Source organism: Aythya ferina, assembly GCF_964211825.1.
Source record: "Aythya ferina genome assembly, chromosome: 5".
Lineage (NCBI taxonomy): Eukaryota > Metazoa > Chordata > Aves > Anseriformes > Anatidae > Aythya > Aythya ferina.
In genome coordinates, this window is record NC_140301.1 from 18,999,501 (window position 1) to 19,016,426 (window position 16,926).

Genomic DNA, 16,926 nt, shown 5'->3' on the forward strand with positions numbered 1-16,926 from the left:
TAGCACAGCTGGAACCAAAGCTAAGTGAACTAATATAGTACAGTGTGTCTCAAGATGTCCTTTAATGAGGGCACAGAACATACTCAGAGGAACAGATGTACAACAGGATTTGGAAAAAAATGAAAGAAGCTACTCCCTGTCTCTGCTAAGACTCCCTTTAGTTCAGCACATCAGATTTTTAACACAGTAGCCAACATGGTTAAGATCATGGGATTAGTAAAGATCATACAGCCTCCAAAGGACAGAATGTAGGTACTCCAGTAGTACTCTGCCAACAACCCAACTTGAGTGTAGGAAACGTGTATGAAGATTTTTCAAAGACAATATTTGTGACCAGAGAGTTGTGATTAGCTGCGTGGGAGGCCACAAGAGGGCCAATTGTTTAAGAGAACATTTTTCAGAAAGACCAGGTCAATAGACAAGTTTTCAGACATAACATCCATAAATTACCAACCATTTCTGGAAAAAAGCAAAACAAAGCAACAAAATCACACACCACACCCAAACCTTTGTTCCTCTCATTTTTCACTGGTACTCAAGCACAACCATTAGCCTTCCACTGCACCGAACTGTAATCACCTAGTTTCATCTTCAACTCAAAGCACTGAAGGAAAGCAAGGCACACTCAACCAAGGAGAATCCTGTCCCCTCCTTTGCACTGGGCAGCAGGGCCTGATTCTCACTGTCATCACCAGCACTATCACTTGAAGCTTTTATTTCAAGGGCAGACTTGGCTGTATGTGCTGAGACAACAGTCCTGGGCTTCCTTCAAACAACCTTAATCCGAGGTTCACTTCTCACGTCAGCAGCAGCTGACCTCTTGGTTCATCCTGACCTGTAGTACTGCCTCAGTGACAACTGCCCGCAGTTTCTAACTGCACAACCTCACCTGCTCGTTTTGGCAGCCTCTGGTGCATCTCAAAGCTTCAAGAATGTGAGCCAAAATTCCGCCCACTGAGTTGTGCAGAGAGGCTGCAGAGTTTGATGATCTGGAACAAGCTACAGAGGTTTTGGTTGTAAAAACCACTATGTAAGCTGAACATTTTCAGCTTTTCTAGCTCAGTCTCAACATAGATCTTTACACCACGTTGGATATTTTTACCACCACTGACAGACAGAAAACTATACAGATAGCAGTTATTCAGCCCCTCAAGCTTTAACATTATTATACACTGGGGAAAAAAAAAAAGTTTAAAATTAGATTTTTGTCTAGCAAAGTGCATGCCTTAGCCTTAAAGGGCATGTTTCTTCCCTGTTTTCCTTTTATACAACACCACACTGATGAGAACCCTTACTCTCTGCAGTTAGTTATATCACATCATTGGGACTGCTGCTTGCTAAATCTGATGGGTAGCAGAAAAAAACAGAACAGAATATTTAACTTCGGTTTGACCCAACAAGCATGTACTCATTCACTACCTATCAGGGAAGCTCACCTCATTATTTGAGATAAGCAGAAGGATTAAGAATAGCTTTTGTGTTCAATCCACTTTCCAAAGATCAGAAAACAGTAAGACATAAAGGATTATAAGATTAATACTTTAAGACTCCGGACCTGTATCATTTTTCAAATACAACACAGATTGGCGACATTCAACATAAATGTCTATTTAAATCAAACACCTTGGAATCTGCCCTTCCCATCCAGTACAAAACTTGTGGCAATGTTTAACATTACAAGGTTTTTAACTCTACATGTATATCTGGCATTAACCCTACCGAGCAGCATTACACTGGTTTCTTTCAGCTCAGAGCAGAGGGAGTACCTGCTAAAGGCAGTAAGAGAGAAACGTTACTAATCTTTTCCAGTTGAAACCCTTGGTCACCCTATCAAAATCAACTTCCCTTTAACAAGTTTAAAAGTCGAACCTCTGCAATAAAAGGAGCACAAAGACAACCCTTCCACCCTTTGTGTAACATACTAAAAGCCACTTTTTACATAAAAAGTCACTTCCCTGTACTGTACATTTTCTAATCACAATTTCAAACAAGGGGCAAGTCCTATTAAGGCAGGGAGCTGGTATTTGTTAACATTGCAGTACTCAGACAGTGATGTACAAGACATTTATTTGCAAGTATGATGACAATGATATAAATGGAAAAACAAAACTGTCATGGTTAGTATTAAAACTGTTCTGACAGCAATTCACATAATCTCTGAGATACAGCTTCTTTACTTGTTCGTAGTGTGAGCCTATACATCTGAAAAAGAACACAAAATATTTTTTTAAATATCGTTTGGTATTAAACAACTAGTGAAAGTTAACCAGTTACTATTCACTTCTTTTGTTAGAGTTGGTAAGAAAAAGACCAAGTTAGAACATTCAGAAGCAGGCAGTCACTGAGCAATGTAGCTCTTTCAAAGCATAGGATGGAGCAAGTCTTCAAACCCTCATTGGGAAAGTTACCATTATTCTGATGGGTTTAAGCTCTACTGACAACCTGATGTACAGCATTTTTTCCTTTAAGAGGAATAAGCGTTGTGGAAAAGTCTAAAAACTCTTCACATCCACTTGTTCAGAAAAAAGGGGACTTACTACCCAAAACTTACTTTTGGCCCTCAATTATCTTTTGATAAAATCTCTATCCAAATACTTCTGAAAATAATATTCCTCTGATTTAACAATTTTGTGTTCATTTGTGTACATTTTACTTTTTAGCTACATTATTCTTTTATTATTTTTAATTGCCAAAGGGAATTAGAGTTATTCTTATCCAAGGTGCAAAAAAATGAAAACATTAAGTATTCCCAGCCTTCAAGGGAAGATGAGAATCCACGGAGTCTGGAATAACAGCGTGATATGTACATGGAAAAGAATTTCTCTGAAGCAACAGCTTACAAAGGTATGCCAGAATCAGCTGTTGCAATTTCATTTCTTATTAGAGCCTACAGTCACAATTAGCAATTACAAAATACACTTCTCACTAAATAACCTTAAGGAATTTCAGATATATACTTTTTTTTTAATTATTTAGTGCAGACAAGAACTTGTATTTAAGCTGTAGATACAGAAACAGATACCTGTGCCTGGAGGTTGGGTTCAAGGCGCAGCAAGCATCCAATCTGAGTAGTTTTTGTATGTATGATACCAGCACCAACAAAGTTAGCAGGATTGGGATCGACCTCCTCAAGTAGGGCCGATCCAAAGCCAATTATCTGTGAAAGAGACCCAGAAGATTTAAATGTCAGGAAAGCAGGACAACAATAACGAGTCTACCCAAGCACAGCCACCGCTCATTAGCAAAACAACCAGTAGACTAATTTGAAGTGTTCAAGACATTAATGAGCTTTTCAATACCAATGTACAACACAACAGAAATTTTGAGTGAAAGAGTGATGCCTGATACTGAGTTGCCCCTGAATATGTTCTTCTGGCAAATTACTGAGAAATTAGTTAGATTAAACGTAAAACTCCCCTCTTTTTGATAAAGCCATTCCTGCCTTACAGCAGTCACTTCTGCTTTGCCTAAGGCAGACAGCTCTACAAGAGGTCTTAGTGCTATTCTGTTTTCTTCTCTCACTAGTAACCCTAGAATAAATTAAGGCTTTAAGTTTCTTCTAATTCAGTTTTAAACAGACTCCACATTTTCATAAATAATCATATTTATAAATAAATAAAACATAAATAAAATTTCCAACTGCTGTTAAAAACTACAATTAGTTCAAGCCATACTGAGGAACAATCCTTCCAACCCAGCCCTGCCAAAAGTCTGTTACACACAGACTTATGGTTTAACAGGATGATCTGATAGCTCTTTCAACTAAAAGGAACAGAGCTTGCTTATACCACTACCCTTACACTACAAGGTTAGAAATACTGTACTACCACCAACCTTTGCTTTTGTGATCTCTGCATCCATTGGGTGTTTTGCTTTAAAGATATTCTGTACTTCTTGTTTAGGACTGCAAGACAAAGAAAGATGAATACCTCATATAACGTGTAATACATACAGTATCATTCAATAGCAACTAAATAACTTAGGAAAGTTATTTTTAGGAGAGTTTATAATTCTCAGGACCAAGCAAGAAGTGGAGCACTGTATCAGCTATATTCACAGTACACTGGTTTTGCTTTTTCTTGGCCCACCACAAAAGCCTCAAGCCCAAATACAGACACAGCCTTACTTGCTCAGCTGCTTCCAACGCTGGAAAAAGTCTTGAGAAGACATCTCTGTTGGCTGAAAAAATTTATTCAGCGTGATGGGTAATTTTACTGAAAGATTTTGGAATGTTCCCCCGTACCTGCATACAGAACAGACAGAACATGGTATGTGTAGTACAAAGTGCCAGCAGTTTCACAGCCTAAATAAACCAAGCAATTGAGAATGAACTCTGAGTTGCAGTTGTCTGATGATTAAAATCCAAGAACTGCAGATGATGTTATTTCCAAGATGTAGTTTTAATCTGCTGACAGATTTATTTTATTTGTTCTGCTTAAATGGCACGTGAAGGCAAGTTGAAGGAATTTCTAATAAGAATATATTTCAACATAGGTTGCTATCCTTCTAGATAGTACCCCATCAAGGGAGTGAAAAGATTCTCCTATGAAAACACCAATAAAAACAGCTTAGACTCAAACAACAGAATGGAGGACAGAAACCAAGACTGTAAATGATTCCTTCTCAAAGGTTGATGCTGAGATGATATAACAAGATTCTAATTTTCACTACGTACATTTCTTATCCAGAAATTTTTTGCAGAAGTGTTCTTAGTTGCCAGAAAGTTACTGTATATATTCCCCATCAAGATGTCTGGAACAAATGCCAAGATGATTGTTTTATATGCATAGCAGAGATAGCAAACATGGAGACTTTTTTTTTTTTTTAACCAGTAGTTGCTTCTTTATGATATTTTTTCCTTCAACTATATTGTTACAAGTGGGTTTCCACCCTCCTCCAGTAGATTAAAAGTTTGTTAGGTCACATTTTCAGGTAAATCATATACCCAAGATAGCTTTGGATCTTCACAGAATCACACAGAATCACAGAATTCCCAGGTTGGAAGAGACCTCAAGATCATCGAGTCCAACCTCTGACCTAACACTAGCAGTCCCCACTAAACCATATCCCTAAGCTCTACATCTAAACGTCTTTTAAAGACTTCCAGGGATGGTGACTCCACCACTTCCCTGGGCAGCCTGTTCCAATGTCTAACAACCCTTTTGGTAAAGAAGTTCTTCCTAAGATCCAACCTAAAACTCCCCTGGCGCAACTTAAGCCCATTCCCCCTTGTCCTGTCACCATCACGTTGGAGAACAGACTTGATCTTGAGACTCTATATTCTGCACTTCAGTCAGAGGTCCAAAACAACAAAAAATCTTTCATTTAATTAATTCAATAGCATTGAACTACTTCGTTTTTACCTGAATTGAATGTTCAGGATTGGAGCTTCCATGAAGTCTGACACACATTCAATGTTCACAACCTGTTGAACCTGTGCACCTCCATCCACTGTGGGGTCAACAGGCTTTGTCTGAAGATTCAGGCATGAAAAGTGGCTAAGGAAAATGGTCAATGAACTGATAACTTACCAAAAAATTTAAACGAAGTGAGTATTACTGGTAAACTGCAGGAAGAATTAACATTGTGTCTGCTGATTCTCTGTATTCTACTGAAAATTCAAAGCCCACGTCTTTTTTTTTTTTTTTTTGCAATATAAAGCATTAAAGGGAAAAACTGTAAAGTAAAAGCTTATTTTACAGTACTGTCATCTTTGAGTACATGCATTCTTCTACCTACAGCTCAAGTCAGAAGTCATCTGCTAATGCAGCACTTGAAGAATACCATGTCTATATCTCAACTACCTCATGACAATGGAGAAAGCTACCGAGTTACATTACATATTTATTCAGAATTACACCCCCTTATTTCAAGTGTAAAAGGTGTTTCTGTAAGCAGAACTTTAAGGAGATTCTTCCATCACTGCTCAAAATTTGTTCTTTCTATAAGAAGTTTAGAAAGATATCAGCAAGTTCCTACTTCATGTTTGAGGACGTGAAGTCCTGATCCAGCAAGCTTTATTACACTTATGTGTAGCATAAAACACAAATCCCAAAGAACAGGCAATTGGTACTGCATTTAAGGATATTTGGCTGAAGGTCATCTGAGCAGATTACTGTTGGAGTAAAATTCAAGAACTGTGTTGATGTCTTATTACCATAGAATATGAACATACGTCCTAGAAAAAAAAAGAAAGACAGCAGAAGTTTTAGGCACACCGCATGTGATCATACTGGACTATTGTGCCTCAAGTATTTAATACATTGTTTTTCTACACTTCTTTGAAACAACTTTTAAAATCAAGCATAATTTACATGCTTTATCTTACCAAGATATTCACAGCTCAAAATAAAATAACACATTAAAACAAACCAAGAGACCTCTGTGTCCCACTAATTATTTAACTGCCTGTATGAAATCTTCCAGTTGCTGGAAAATGCTACCATCTCTGTAAAAAAGATTACTGCAGTACCAAAAGTAATGCAGAAGGGGTGAAGCAAGCAATCCTATTTCTGGACAGTGCTCGATTCCAAGCTCCTCACTAGATACTTTCACTATCTTGTACATTAATATATTAGGAGAAAAATGTCTAAAAAAATATTGTGCTTCATAGTATTACCATAAGCTCTACCATAGGATACAAAAAAATCTGGAGAATGGTCCCTTTATAAAACTCTGGCTGTATGGGCCTTAGAACTAGGCAGTAAGAAGTGGAACTCGGAACAACTTAGGCTCCCATTTCATCTCAGATACCAAAACAACTGAAAGGTTTAAGAAAAGAACTCACACAGATGCCAGTGACACACAAACAGCAAGGTTTAGAAAGACAGGTTAGGCCTGAAATTACATTCCCCTCTTCAGCACACAAAAACTAAGCCCTATCCTCAACCTCGTGCTGATTTTTGGGTTGATAATGCGGACAGCCACTCTTTCTGAAAAGCTTACCCAGGTTCTGTCGAAATTCAGATTTCAATCCAATTTGTAGCAATTGATTTTCAAATAAGACTCCGTTATTTTTACACACAAACCTAGAGGAAGAGAGGGCAAATGTGTTTTAAATTAAGACACATTAAACAAAATTCAGAACCACACAATTCAGGGTTTACAGAGTGGATGAAGATTGTTGTTAACCTAGAGGGCATCAGTCTGCGAGAGAGGCTTTTGCAGAAAACTGCAGTTAAAAAGAGACAAATCCATTTTACAACCTAAATCACCACTTGCAGGACACTAAAATAACTGAAATTTCTATCTGATAGGATGCCTGAGAAACTACAAAGGAAGCCACAATATGCTACACACACACACACACACACTATTAAGGACCAGGCAACAGACTAGGATTTTTCTTATTCATATTCTTGACAACTTCTGAAATTCATTAGGCTGGCGCAGAATTCAAAAGTTGGAAGCTTTGACTGTTTCAACCTGAAAGAAAAAAAGAGTTCCCTTGTTTTTATCAGTTCTGTATCACGTACATGTTGACTTGGGAGCTGTATTTTTTTCAGTCATTTTGAGAGAAGCACATTCTGTAGTGATTTCAGTCCTTCTGTCTGTCACCCTTCACTTAAAGTAGAAGAGGTGGTCAGCAAACATTGGCCTTTTTCATACAAGGCACTTAAAACATACTTCCAAATATCGATACTTTTAATAGTTTACCCTTTTTTCCTTTTTTTGTGAATAGTTGCAAAGCTTAATATACAACTGTCATTGCCTTATTTTAGAGCACTTGGTGATAGCACTGACTCATAAAAGCCAGCTCTAAGCTGTGTTTTCACAAGCATCTCATAAAATGCACAGTATCTACAGACGTGTTCTAGTCACAAGTCTGACAGCATGTTTGTCTGCTTTTGCTGGTATTAGCTCAATGTATACTATAGTTTTGCTTTGTAACTATATTCTGGAAGTTGCCCAGCCTTGCAAGGTTTTATTATTGCTTACTTGTGAAAAAGCTCATCAGCATCATGCACAGTATCAGCTGGTTCCTCAGAAACTACCTCAGATGAAGCCAGGTCAGGGCTAGTTCAGGCAGCACAAAGGAAGAAAGGTGGTAGCGACAGAGACAGCAGGAGTTAGTAAAGACAGCTTAGTGCTTAGTTACTTCTTTTACCTCCTTCCTCAAAAACGGCACTGCTGAGTTTAATGCATGAAAAAATAATTAGCTGCCCTAGCTCATTACACCTAGAAAGGTTTTAGGCAGTGATTCCCCCCCCCTCCCTCTTCTATCCCCCAGCCCACCCATCCCTGATTGTTAGGAACCAGGGATTCCTCCTGAAGGCAAGAGGTGGCTGAAGGTGTTCAGTAGCTTAAGTTTATACGTTTTAACCAAACCCTTTTGGGTGGTTAATTGTGACAGTAGAAAAGTTTTAGTTCAAAACCATAAATGTAGATGTATATTTGCTACTGTGATGTGCACTTTGAAGCAGAGACCTCATCAAATTAGTGGCATTTCTAACTACAACTGCACAATCAGTTAACAAGTATACCAGTTACAATACTCACAAGTATTTAAAATGTAGGCAAGAATATACGGGCACACAGAGAATGGCTTACCCAAGTGACAGATTAGAAGCAAGAGTGATGACAGCATTAAAAAGTGGAAGGAAACTATGAAAGACAACTTCTCAATAGAATTAGAGAAGTGTTTCATCACCTACAGACAGACAGACCAAGGGGTTGAGCAATGCTATGCTTTCTTCAGCAGAAAGAGAAAACTCTTTTCAGGCAACTTTTTAGAAAAAGCTCCAACAAACTTGTGTTGTTTCTTAAAGTCTTGGTATTGTATAGTATTATTAAATCACTTATCAACTTTCAAGAGAAATACAGGATCAAGTCTTAAATCACTGCAAACCTGCAACAGTATATTGCCTAGTATAAAATTTTGATAAAACTCTCAATGGTTCAGGTAGATTAGTTTCACTGATTATGTCTTTTATATTAAGATACCTTGCAAATTTGTCATCACATCATTCTAAATTTGGTCTTTGACAGTACTATCATGTACCTTGGCCAAAGAATTACATATTTTTAAATATATACTGTGATCTTAAACTATTTTCAACATTTTAGCCAAATAACATTTAAGTGTAGCCACAGTGGCTATTAATTTTAAAGGGATTAATAATTATTGCACTTGACAATACAGTTAGCAATATAATTAGGAAGATACTTGTAACAAATCCCCTTAAAAAAGAAAAGCTTGTTTTGTTTTTCTTTTTACACCTGTTTGTCAGACAGTAGCAGAACAATTTCATTATATCTTGAAATTCTGAGAACCAGTATCTCCAGATATAAACCAACTCATTGTTCCAGTATCAGTTTTCCGTTAAGTATATAGATGCAAGAATACTTTATGGAAACAGGACAAGTCTAAACATATTCATGTCAGGCCAGACATCCCCCAAATTCAAGATATATAATTGAGATGCAGAAGCAGCTTAGTTTAACAAAGAAGTAAAAACCAGCATGAAAACTAGGCAAGACTGCGTGGCTAATATTCTCAGGCTCATAACTACAGACTAATTTTCCATGAGCAGAGGTATTCATTAAAGGTAGCATATCCAGCACAAAGTTCAGGAATACCTCTCTTGCTGCACAACTACCACCCAGGAATGCATTCAATAAACTGGAACAAAACCAGAAGTTATTGTTTGATTTCTTGTCTCTAGTCCTGTTTCAGCAGACAAATGCTTTCTCAGATACCTTGCAGGGTGACATAATTACCTCGCAAAGTTGTCGTCAGAACCAGGAGCAAGAGGTGCAACAGCAGAAGCTGAATCTGAAAATACATCCACCAGGAGGCTACCACTAGAGGAAGGTGGGGGAGCTGAATTGGTGAGAGGGGCTGCACCCAGACCCAGCAGATCCGCAGATGGAGAAGGAGTAGACTACGGAAGACAAGATACTTTGGCGTTAATCTACAGCAAGACTACAGGTGACTTTTTTGCATAGACAACTAAGCTATGGCAAAGTGCCCCTCCCCTCCTCAAATAAAGAACGGAACAGACAGCAGAAGGCTTCATGAATGTAGTTATCCCCTTGTGCTTCAATTTAAAGTCATTTACAGATGTGGCTTTCTTTTTTTTCTTTGAATACAGCTATATCCATCTAATGGCTTGGTATATAAAAAAAACTTGTATCTGCAATATGGTTCTGTGAAAACCAAGAGAAATTAAGTACCATAGGGAATAAAATTTTAAGGTATTGCTTTTCATTCATGAAGAATCCAGCAATAAAGGCAGTGACTTTTACTTAAATTGACCATTTTTTAGTCCTCAGTTTTTGAAGCTTGGCAAAACTTAGAAACAATGCAAAACCTAGCTAGCAAAAAAGCAGGGTCTGTAGTTAGTTCAAGCTGCAAACACTAAAAGTACAGGTGAGATTTTAAAGAAAAAAATGCTCAAAATGAACAGGTCAAGTAACCAGGACACAGAATCATGCACCATTAATATGTGCCCAGGTCATGTGCAAGAACAAAGCACAGATTGTTAAATGAAGCATTCATGCATTAGATATTAGCATCTTAAAATACAACAGACATGCTGAAGATGTAAATCATGAGATAAAAGAACAAAAATTTCAGACTCAATTCAAATACAAACCAACTCAAAAGTTATCATATACTCCAAAAAATAAATTGGATGCAGGATAACCAGAAATTCCCTGGCTATTTGTTTTTCTCAGAAATCAGTTAATAAGAAAACTCAAAAACCAAGGAGCTGAACTCCAATTCAGAACATATTCTTGGCATCTATGACGGAGGTCATATCCAAACCAGTGCTGAAGGTAACTTAGCAGAATTTCTTACATTGCTGCACCTGAAAGTGAAGCTCATAAGACATAATAAACTTTTATCTATCAGACACCTCAGTCAATTTGGCATGCAAAGTTTGGCATCTCTTCTGCTGGAAAGGTATTTCTGTCCATTAAAACATGCTGCATTTGGAACATGCACTCTAACATACTGCAGTGATTAAAGAATAAAGTTTTAAGGCAACTGGAAGGGAACATGCTAAAATACTACTGCATCTCAACTGCATTTACAAGTTATGCTTGTCAATTAGAACAGCATCAAGTATTAGGTTATGGGAATAATTTGTCCAAGCAGCATTAACTGACTTTAAAATGAGAAGTTTCAGCTCAGAAAAAAACAAGACTCTGGCCCTGCCCACCATAACTGAACTCTAATAGTACTGTTGACTAAACAACACAACTTGGATGTCCTTAAATCAATGCAAGCATTGTACACTTCTAGTAAAGAACAACAGTAACCCAAAAACACAATGCAGAAGTAGGTAAGTTAGACAAAGCAGAAGCAGCTGATACTTTAAAAAGAGTAACTTGAATTTGAAGTATATTGATTTTATCATCTCGCCTTCACTGCAGCTTTACCAGCAAGGAAGTCTCTGTTTCTAAGGTTAAAGCAATGTTTTTCAGAGTTTTTGTTTTGTTTTGTTTTTAAACGTATTGTTTAAATTGCAGACAGTTTGCCTCATTTACAGCATAGCTATGATTTCCAAAGGAAAATTGCAACCAAGCATATGCAGGGAATAGTTGTATGCTTCCCAATACTTCATAGCAAGCACCCATAGTTTGAAATTTAAGACAAGAAGCTTTAAATTCCTAAAAAGCCACTTTAAGGAAATGAGTCTTTCCCCACTTTCACACCTTCTGAATAAGTGAAATAAGAACAAATTATAAACTCACAACAGCACTGGCATTGACTGAGGCAGGTTCAGCACTTCCATTCATATCAGAGCTCCTCTCCTTTTTGATCTCTTCCAGGTCAGTAACTGTGCCTGGACCTTTCTTCTTCTTGAGTTTAGCCAAAATAGAAGATTCCCTCTCTGGAAAGGGAGGCATTTCTTCTAGCACTGTAGCCTTAACATGGGGAAAAAAAAAGTATATTAGTTGTATTTACAGAACAAGCTAAATCAACTTCCCAGTCTTTGAAGATAGGTTCAGACAAAAGCAAAAATAATTACCTACACAGAAAGTGACTATGCAGTATGGTACACAGTGGTAGATTAGACTTGCCTTAAAGAGCAATTATTTTAAATTTTCTGAAGTCCTCCAAGAGCAGTTGTTTACAAGAACAGGAATATATTACCTGTTTGGTAAAGTGCTACTAAAAAAACGTGCATGTGTGAGAAGAGATAACAACAAAGAAAAAAGCGACCATAGCAGACCTGGACTGAAACCACAGAAGGTTATCCAAGAATCTAGTCTGACCTAAGCATTTATTAGCTGTCAAGACTGAGAGCACCATGTGCTGGCCAAGTCCAAGAGCATCAGGTTAAAACGCTCAGAAACTTTAGAGACAAAAAAAAAAAAAAAAAAAAAAGCACAGAAAACTACAAGTTTCCTGCCCACCAGGAAATAAGCAGGTTTCACACATCTTCAGAGAAGTCTGCATCAGTTTAGCATAAGCATCAAAAAAGCTTAGGATTAAGTGAGGACTTATTATTCTGTTTAGTCTCAAGTCATGTATGCCCTTTGTCAAACAGTTCTTTTAGCTGCGTTACTTCCTTTTGCTCACCCTTAGAGCTGCCATTAACTTTTCAATAATTGCAAAGCTAAAGGACATCAAGACACTGGACCAGTGAGTGGAGGAACGGAAGTGGAAAAGAGTTTCCACATCTGAGAGTTGGAAGACTTGATCCAATATGTACATCTTTGAAACACTTATCAAATCTCTGACAACCTAGAATGCTATATTAAAATACAAATGGTCATTTGTCTAAAGAAGTAACAACTTTGGTTTTAGCTCTAAATTCAAGAGGGCTGTGGCTGAATTAGGCACAGTAAAAATGATCAGCACCCATGCTACGTCCTGACCTTTGCATTAAGATTTCTGATCCATCAGCTACAGTTTAGTGAAGTTTACTTATTGACAGAAGAAACAGCTAGAGTTATGCGTAATAAAAAAGTTTCTGTACTTACCAATATATCAGTACTGGCAATAGTACTGAGCCTCAAATACTCAACAGCTCTCTGCTGCAGCTCAACATCTGCATTCTTTAGCTGACTGTCACTGCGCAATACATCTTGAATTGTAGTTTTGATTTCTGGAAACAGGTTCACAAACTTGATGTAGGTAGACAGAAGCAGAGCTCGGGTAGGAACACTGCACAGATGAAACTTGGAATGTAGCAAGTTGAATTGGATAAGGGGACTGAAAAATAGGAAGAAAAATAATTAGTTAGGTTTCTTTTGACAGGATAATTACAATGTCATTACTATCAAGAGCTGACTCATTTGTTAACTGGCTTTTACAAACATTAAACAGATGGTTTCTTCCCAAAAGAAGTATTGCTACTTCAATGAAATATTTTAAAAGGTGTTTTACCTTGATCTTGGATCACCTGCTATCAGATTTCCAAATTCTCCCAAGATGTAGCCACCTACTTTCACAAGATTCTCATGGCATGCTGGAGCTTGAAGGGCCTGTAAGAACACATGAATAGCTACTGACCTGCAGTGTTTCAAAAAAAGATCTTTTTCCATCTGTCACTCCCATGTCTAGTTTCCAACTCTACTTTCCTAGAAGAGCAGATCACAGGTCAAGGCACTACAGAACCAGTTATGAGAAAAGCACAACAGGTGGCACGATTTTACAGAAGAATCTCTAAGCATTACTGGCCTAGGAGTGGCGACTGGCGACTTTTGTGGACAACCACAACTGCTTAGATTTCCCCTGACATTCTTGGAAGAATCAGAAGGCTGTTAATACACTTAGATTAAGTCTTGCAGGAATGTGCTGAAGTTGCCCAAGATATAGATATTGCCCCTTTTGAGCATGAAGAAGCACATAGCAGGGATGAGTAGTGAAAAATCAGCATAAACATCTAGGAAAGGGAACAACAACAAGAAAGTAGAAAGCCCATACAAACAACCCAAGTAAAGTCAGAGCAACAAGGCCAGATATTTGAAAGTGTTCTCCTTTAATAGTTCAAATTCCAGTTCTATCAGATCCTGAACAGAAGGAATGGTTACATACTTCCAGAAGGATCGCTACATTATTACTGAGTGTTTTGGTTTCTTGTATCCAGAAAATTTGGGGGAAAAAATGTAAAAGGTTTCTATTTTTACTACATTTTGATTATTTTCCAGGTAATATAGTTTCCTTACTAATCGCTCCAGTTATTCTCACCTCAAAAACGGTCTTTGCTGCATACCCTTGAACATCATCTCGGTTGATGACAATCTGAATAACTCGGTACCATACTTCTTCACTGACATAGTCACCGGCAATGCGAATCAGATTCAATATTGTATCCACATACCAGGTATAATCCACTGCATACTTCTCAGCTAGAATTGCAACTTTCAGTACCTGTATACACATAAGAGAATTAAGAAGGTTGACTAACTTCTACTATAACCTTGATATCAAGATTCACTTTTATATACACCCAGTGATACCATACGGTAGCCCAAAAGCTTCAGTTTCAGATGCATCTGCTAGCTAACTTGCAACCACAGCAAAGGCTAAAGACCAATATTGAGATTTGGTGTCAGAACACACCAGCTGCCAGGTACTTAATACTTTCCTAGTAACACATCTGAATATGCTACGCTAATTGAGAAATTGAAGACCTGTGAAAAAAAAAATTGGACACTCAAGGTAGGCACAGGCCAGCTGCCTCTTCCAGGTCTCAGATTCCTATATCCTGAAGAAAACAATTTGCATACAAAGAGATGTCCACATAACTTGGTCTCATTTATATTTGTAGTGGCATATTCTTTTAGGAGTAGTAAATTAACAGGATGAAATTCACTTTTGACTGCTAAGTCAGGATAGATCGCCAACATCAACAAGAAAGCACAAAAAGTAAAACAACTAACATCGTATTTTCTGTTCATTCCTCTGATCAAGAAAATTTAATACTTAGTAAAACTAAATAATTACTGTAAGCATAGATTTTGGCTACCATTCAAGGAATGCCATTAATTGGGTATTTCGCCTTTTGCACTTTTTCTTCTGCTGGGATGAAGGAGACAGACATCGTGCCTCCCTTTTAGCTGATCATAAGGCATTGTTATGGGGAATCCTTAGACTGAAATAGCATCCTCAGAGCATACAAAGTATGAAGTTCTGTCTACGAATAAGTAGATAAAACACTAGTTTTTGAAGCTATTAGACAGTTGACTTGAGAAGTACATAACTCTCAGACCTACAGATTGTATTTCCTCAAACACTGATAAAATTCACTTCACTATATACAATGCCCTGTAACTGAGAGTAGCTTTTAGAATTCCTTATTTTCAAGTGTTTTTCTCCCCTCCTCCATTAGTTTAACCTAATGGAAGAATATTCTTTGATATTAGACTACAGCTTTTGTGTTTTGTTTTGTTTTTTCTTAAACCACTGTCAAAAATCTCTACAACAAACAGTACCCCAATTAATAAGTGATATATATGGTACCAAAGCCAGCTATGAAATAAGGAATTACAAAAATCTCACAATTTCTTCTCTAATGGAATAATCAGCAGTCTCCAAATAATTCAGCATTTCAGCCACAATCTGTTGGGCATTGCTTCGGTCACACATTGCATACAGGAGATCTACAGCTCTTTGTCGTACGCTCACATCTCTTTCAGTCTGCAAAAAGACAAAAGCAAGGGGTCAAAAGATCTCACCTTTATTTAGAAAACTTGCAACTTACTGTAGACACGAAACTCAGTAAAATTCAATTTTAATAATTTTTCGTATGCACAATGAAGTTCTATGAATGAGATTGCACCACGTAACTGTCACCACTGGCCACAATTTAACTAATAATTGGCTGAGATTGCCAAATTGTATCATCAGGTTTAATTTTGAACTTGCCTCAAATCAACAGAAGCCCAGCTAAAACAGACACGTATTTTAAGGTTAGACAAACATATTAACATGCTACAGTATGAGCCTGGAAGGAAACAATACATGTAAACACTTAACTGTGCAACTAAATGTAAAAGAAAAACTGTCTTCCTCTTGGTTTCTGCTTTTTCATCACATAAACTTGACCTAAGAATTTGTCTTTCTGGTTTCTCAGCTTTTGGAAAACGGCACATGCTACAGTGGAAGCTGATCTACTTCACTGCTCCCCATCAGCTACTGCAGTGAAGGTAAAATGTCTGATACCAGCAAGAGAGTATCAGGACAAGGTCTTCCTCGGCATTCTCCATCTTGTATTTCACCATTTCAGCTTCACTCTACAGGTTGAGGAGGGTACCATACTGTTACAGGGGCCACAGGTACAAATAAAAGATTCACTTATAAGTTGCAGAAATAAACTAAAGCTGACCTCTATTGTTGCCATCACATCATGATTAAGGAAAATAACTCCTTTGGTCCCAGAGTATAACTTAGCCTAACCAGGGATGGGGAGCTTGGAGGGAGGGGAGAAGTTTGGGGGGAAGGTGAGGGATGGGACATGGGAATGAGAGAAGAGACTCAGAACAGACTGCACACTTAATATTTACCTTTAATGCATTGATAACAGTTTCTATGTGTGTTTTCACAGCCTCATGTGAGAATTCAGAGCTGGCAAGCGTGCACATGCTTTCCAGTGCTAGGTAACGCAAATTAGTTTCTCGGTGCTGCAAGAACTGACCTAGCTGGTTACAGGCACGGACTAGTAGATTTGGCTCACTGCACAGAACAGGAGAGAAAGTGAAAGGGTTAAAAGCAACAGATTCGAGTACATCAAATACAGAATATTTCTGCAGTGCAAATTTCTTAAAGTGCCTCAGGTGGTGTCTGCTAGAATGTTCTGCTGGTGAAATGAAAATTCAGATACTGTGAGCAAATCTTTGCCAATGGCTTTAAGTGGTGGGCTCAATACAAAATACCCCCCAAAAAGCAAGAAATAAATAAACAAATAATATTCTGACAGTGACACCATTCTTTAATGTTCAAACCCATTGCTGTGGTTGTGTTCC

General features: G+C 37.7%; 1 protein-coding gene across 1 annotated transcript in view; it reads right to left on the reverse strand.

Annotated features, from left to right (window-relative positions):
- Positions 1-2,050: 2,050 nt before the first annotated feature.
- The window catches only part of AP2A2 (adaptor related protein complex 2 subunit alpha 2), a 46,323-nt gene continuing 31,447 nt past the window's right edge, over positions 2,051-16,926 (reverse strand). The window contains 16 exon segments of the mRNA XM_084521090.1: positions 2,051-2,202; positions 3,023-3,157; positions 3,835-3,904; positions 4,127-4,243; positions 5,364-5,473; positions 6,074-6,077; positions 6,079-6,178; positions 6,946-7,028; positions 7,939-8,016; positions 9,721-9,884; positions 11,704-11,877; positions 12,940-13,171; positions 13,346-13,443; positions 14,150-14,332; positions 15,464-15,601; positions 16,468-16,636. Of these exon segments, the coding sequence (XP_084377216.1) occupies positions 2,125-2,202; positions 3,023-3,157; positions 3,835-3,904; positions 4,127-4,243; positions 5,364-5,473; positions 6,074-6,077; positions 6,079-6,178; positions 6,946-7,028; positions 7,939-8,016; positions 9,721-9,884; positions 11,704-11,877; positions 12,940-13,171; positions 13,346-13,443; positions 14,150-14,332; positions 15,464-15,601; positions 16,468-16,636 (1,933 nt within the window). The 3' untranslated portion in view covers positions 2,051-2,124.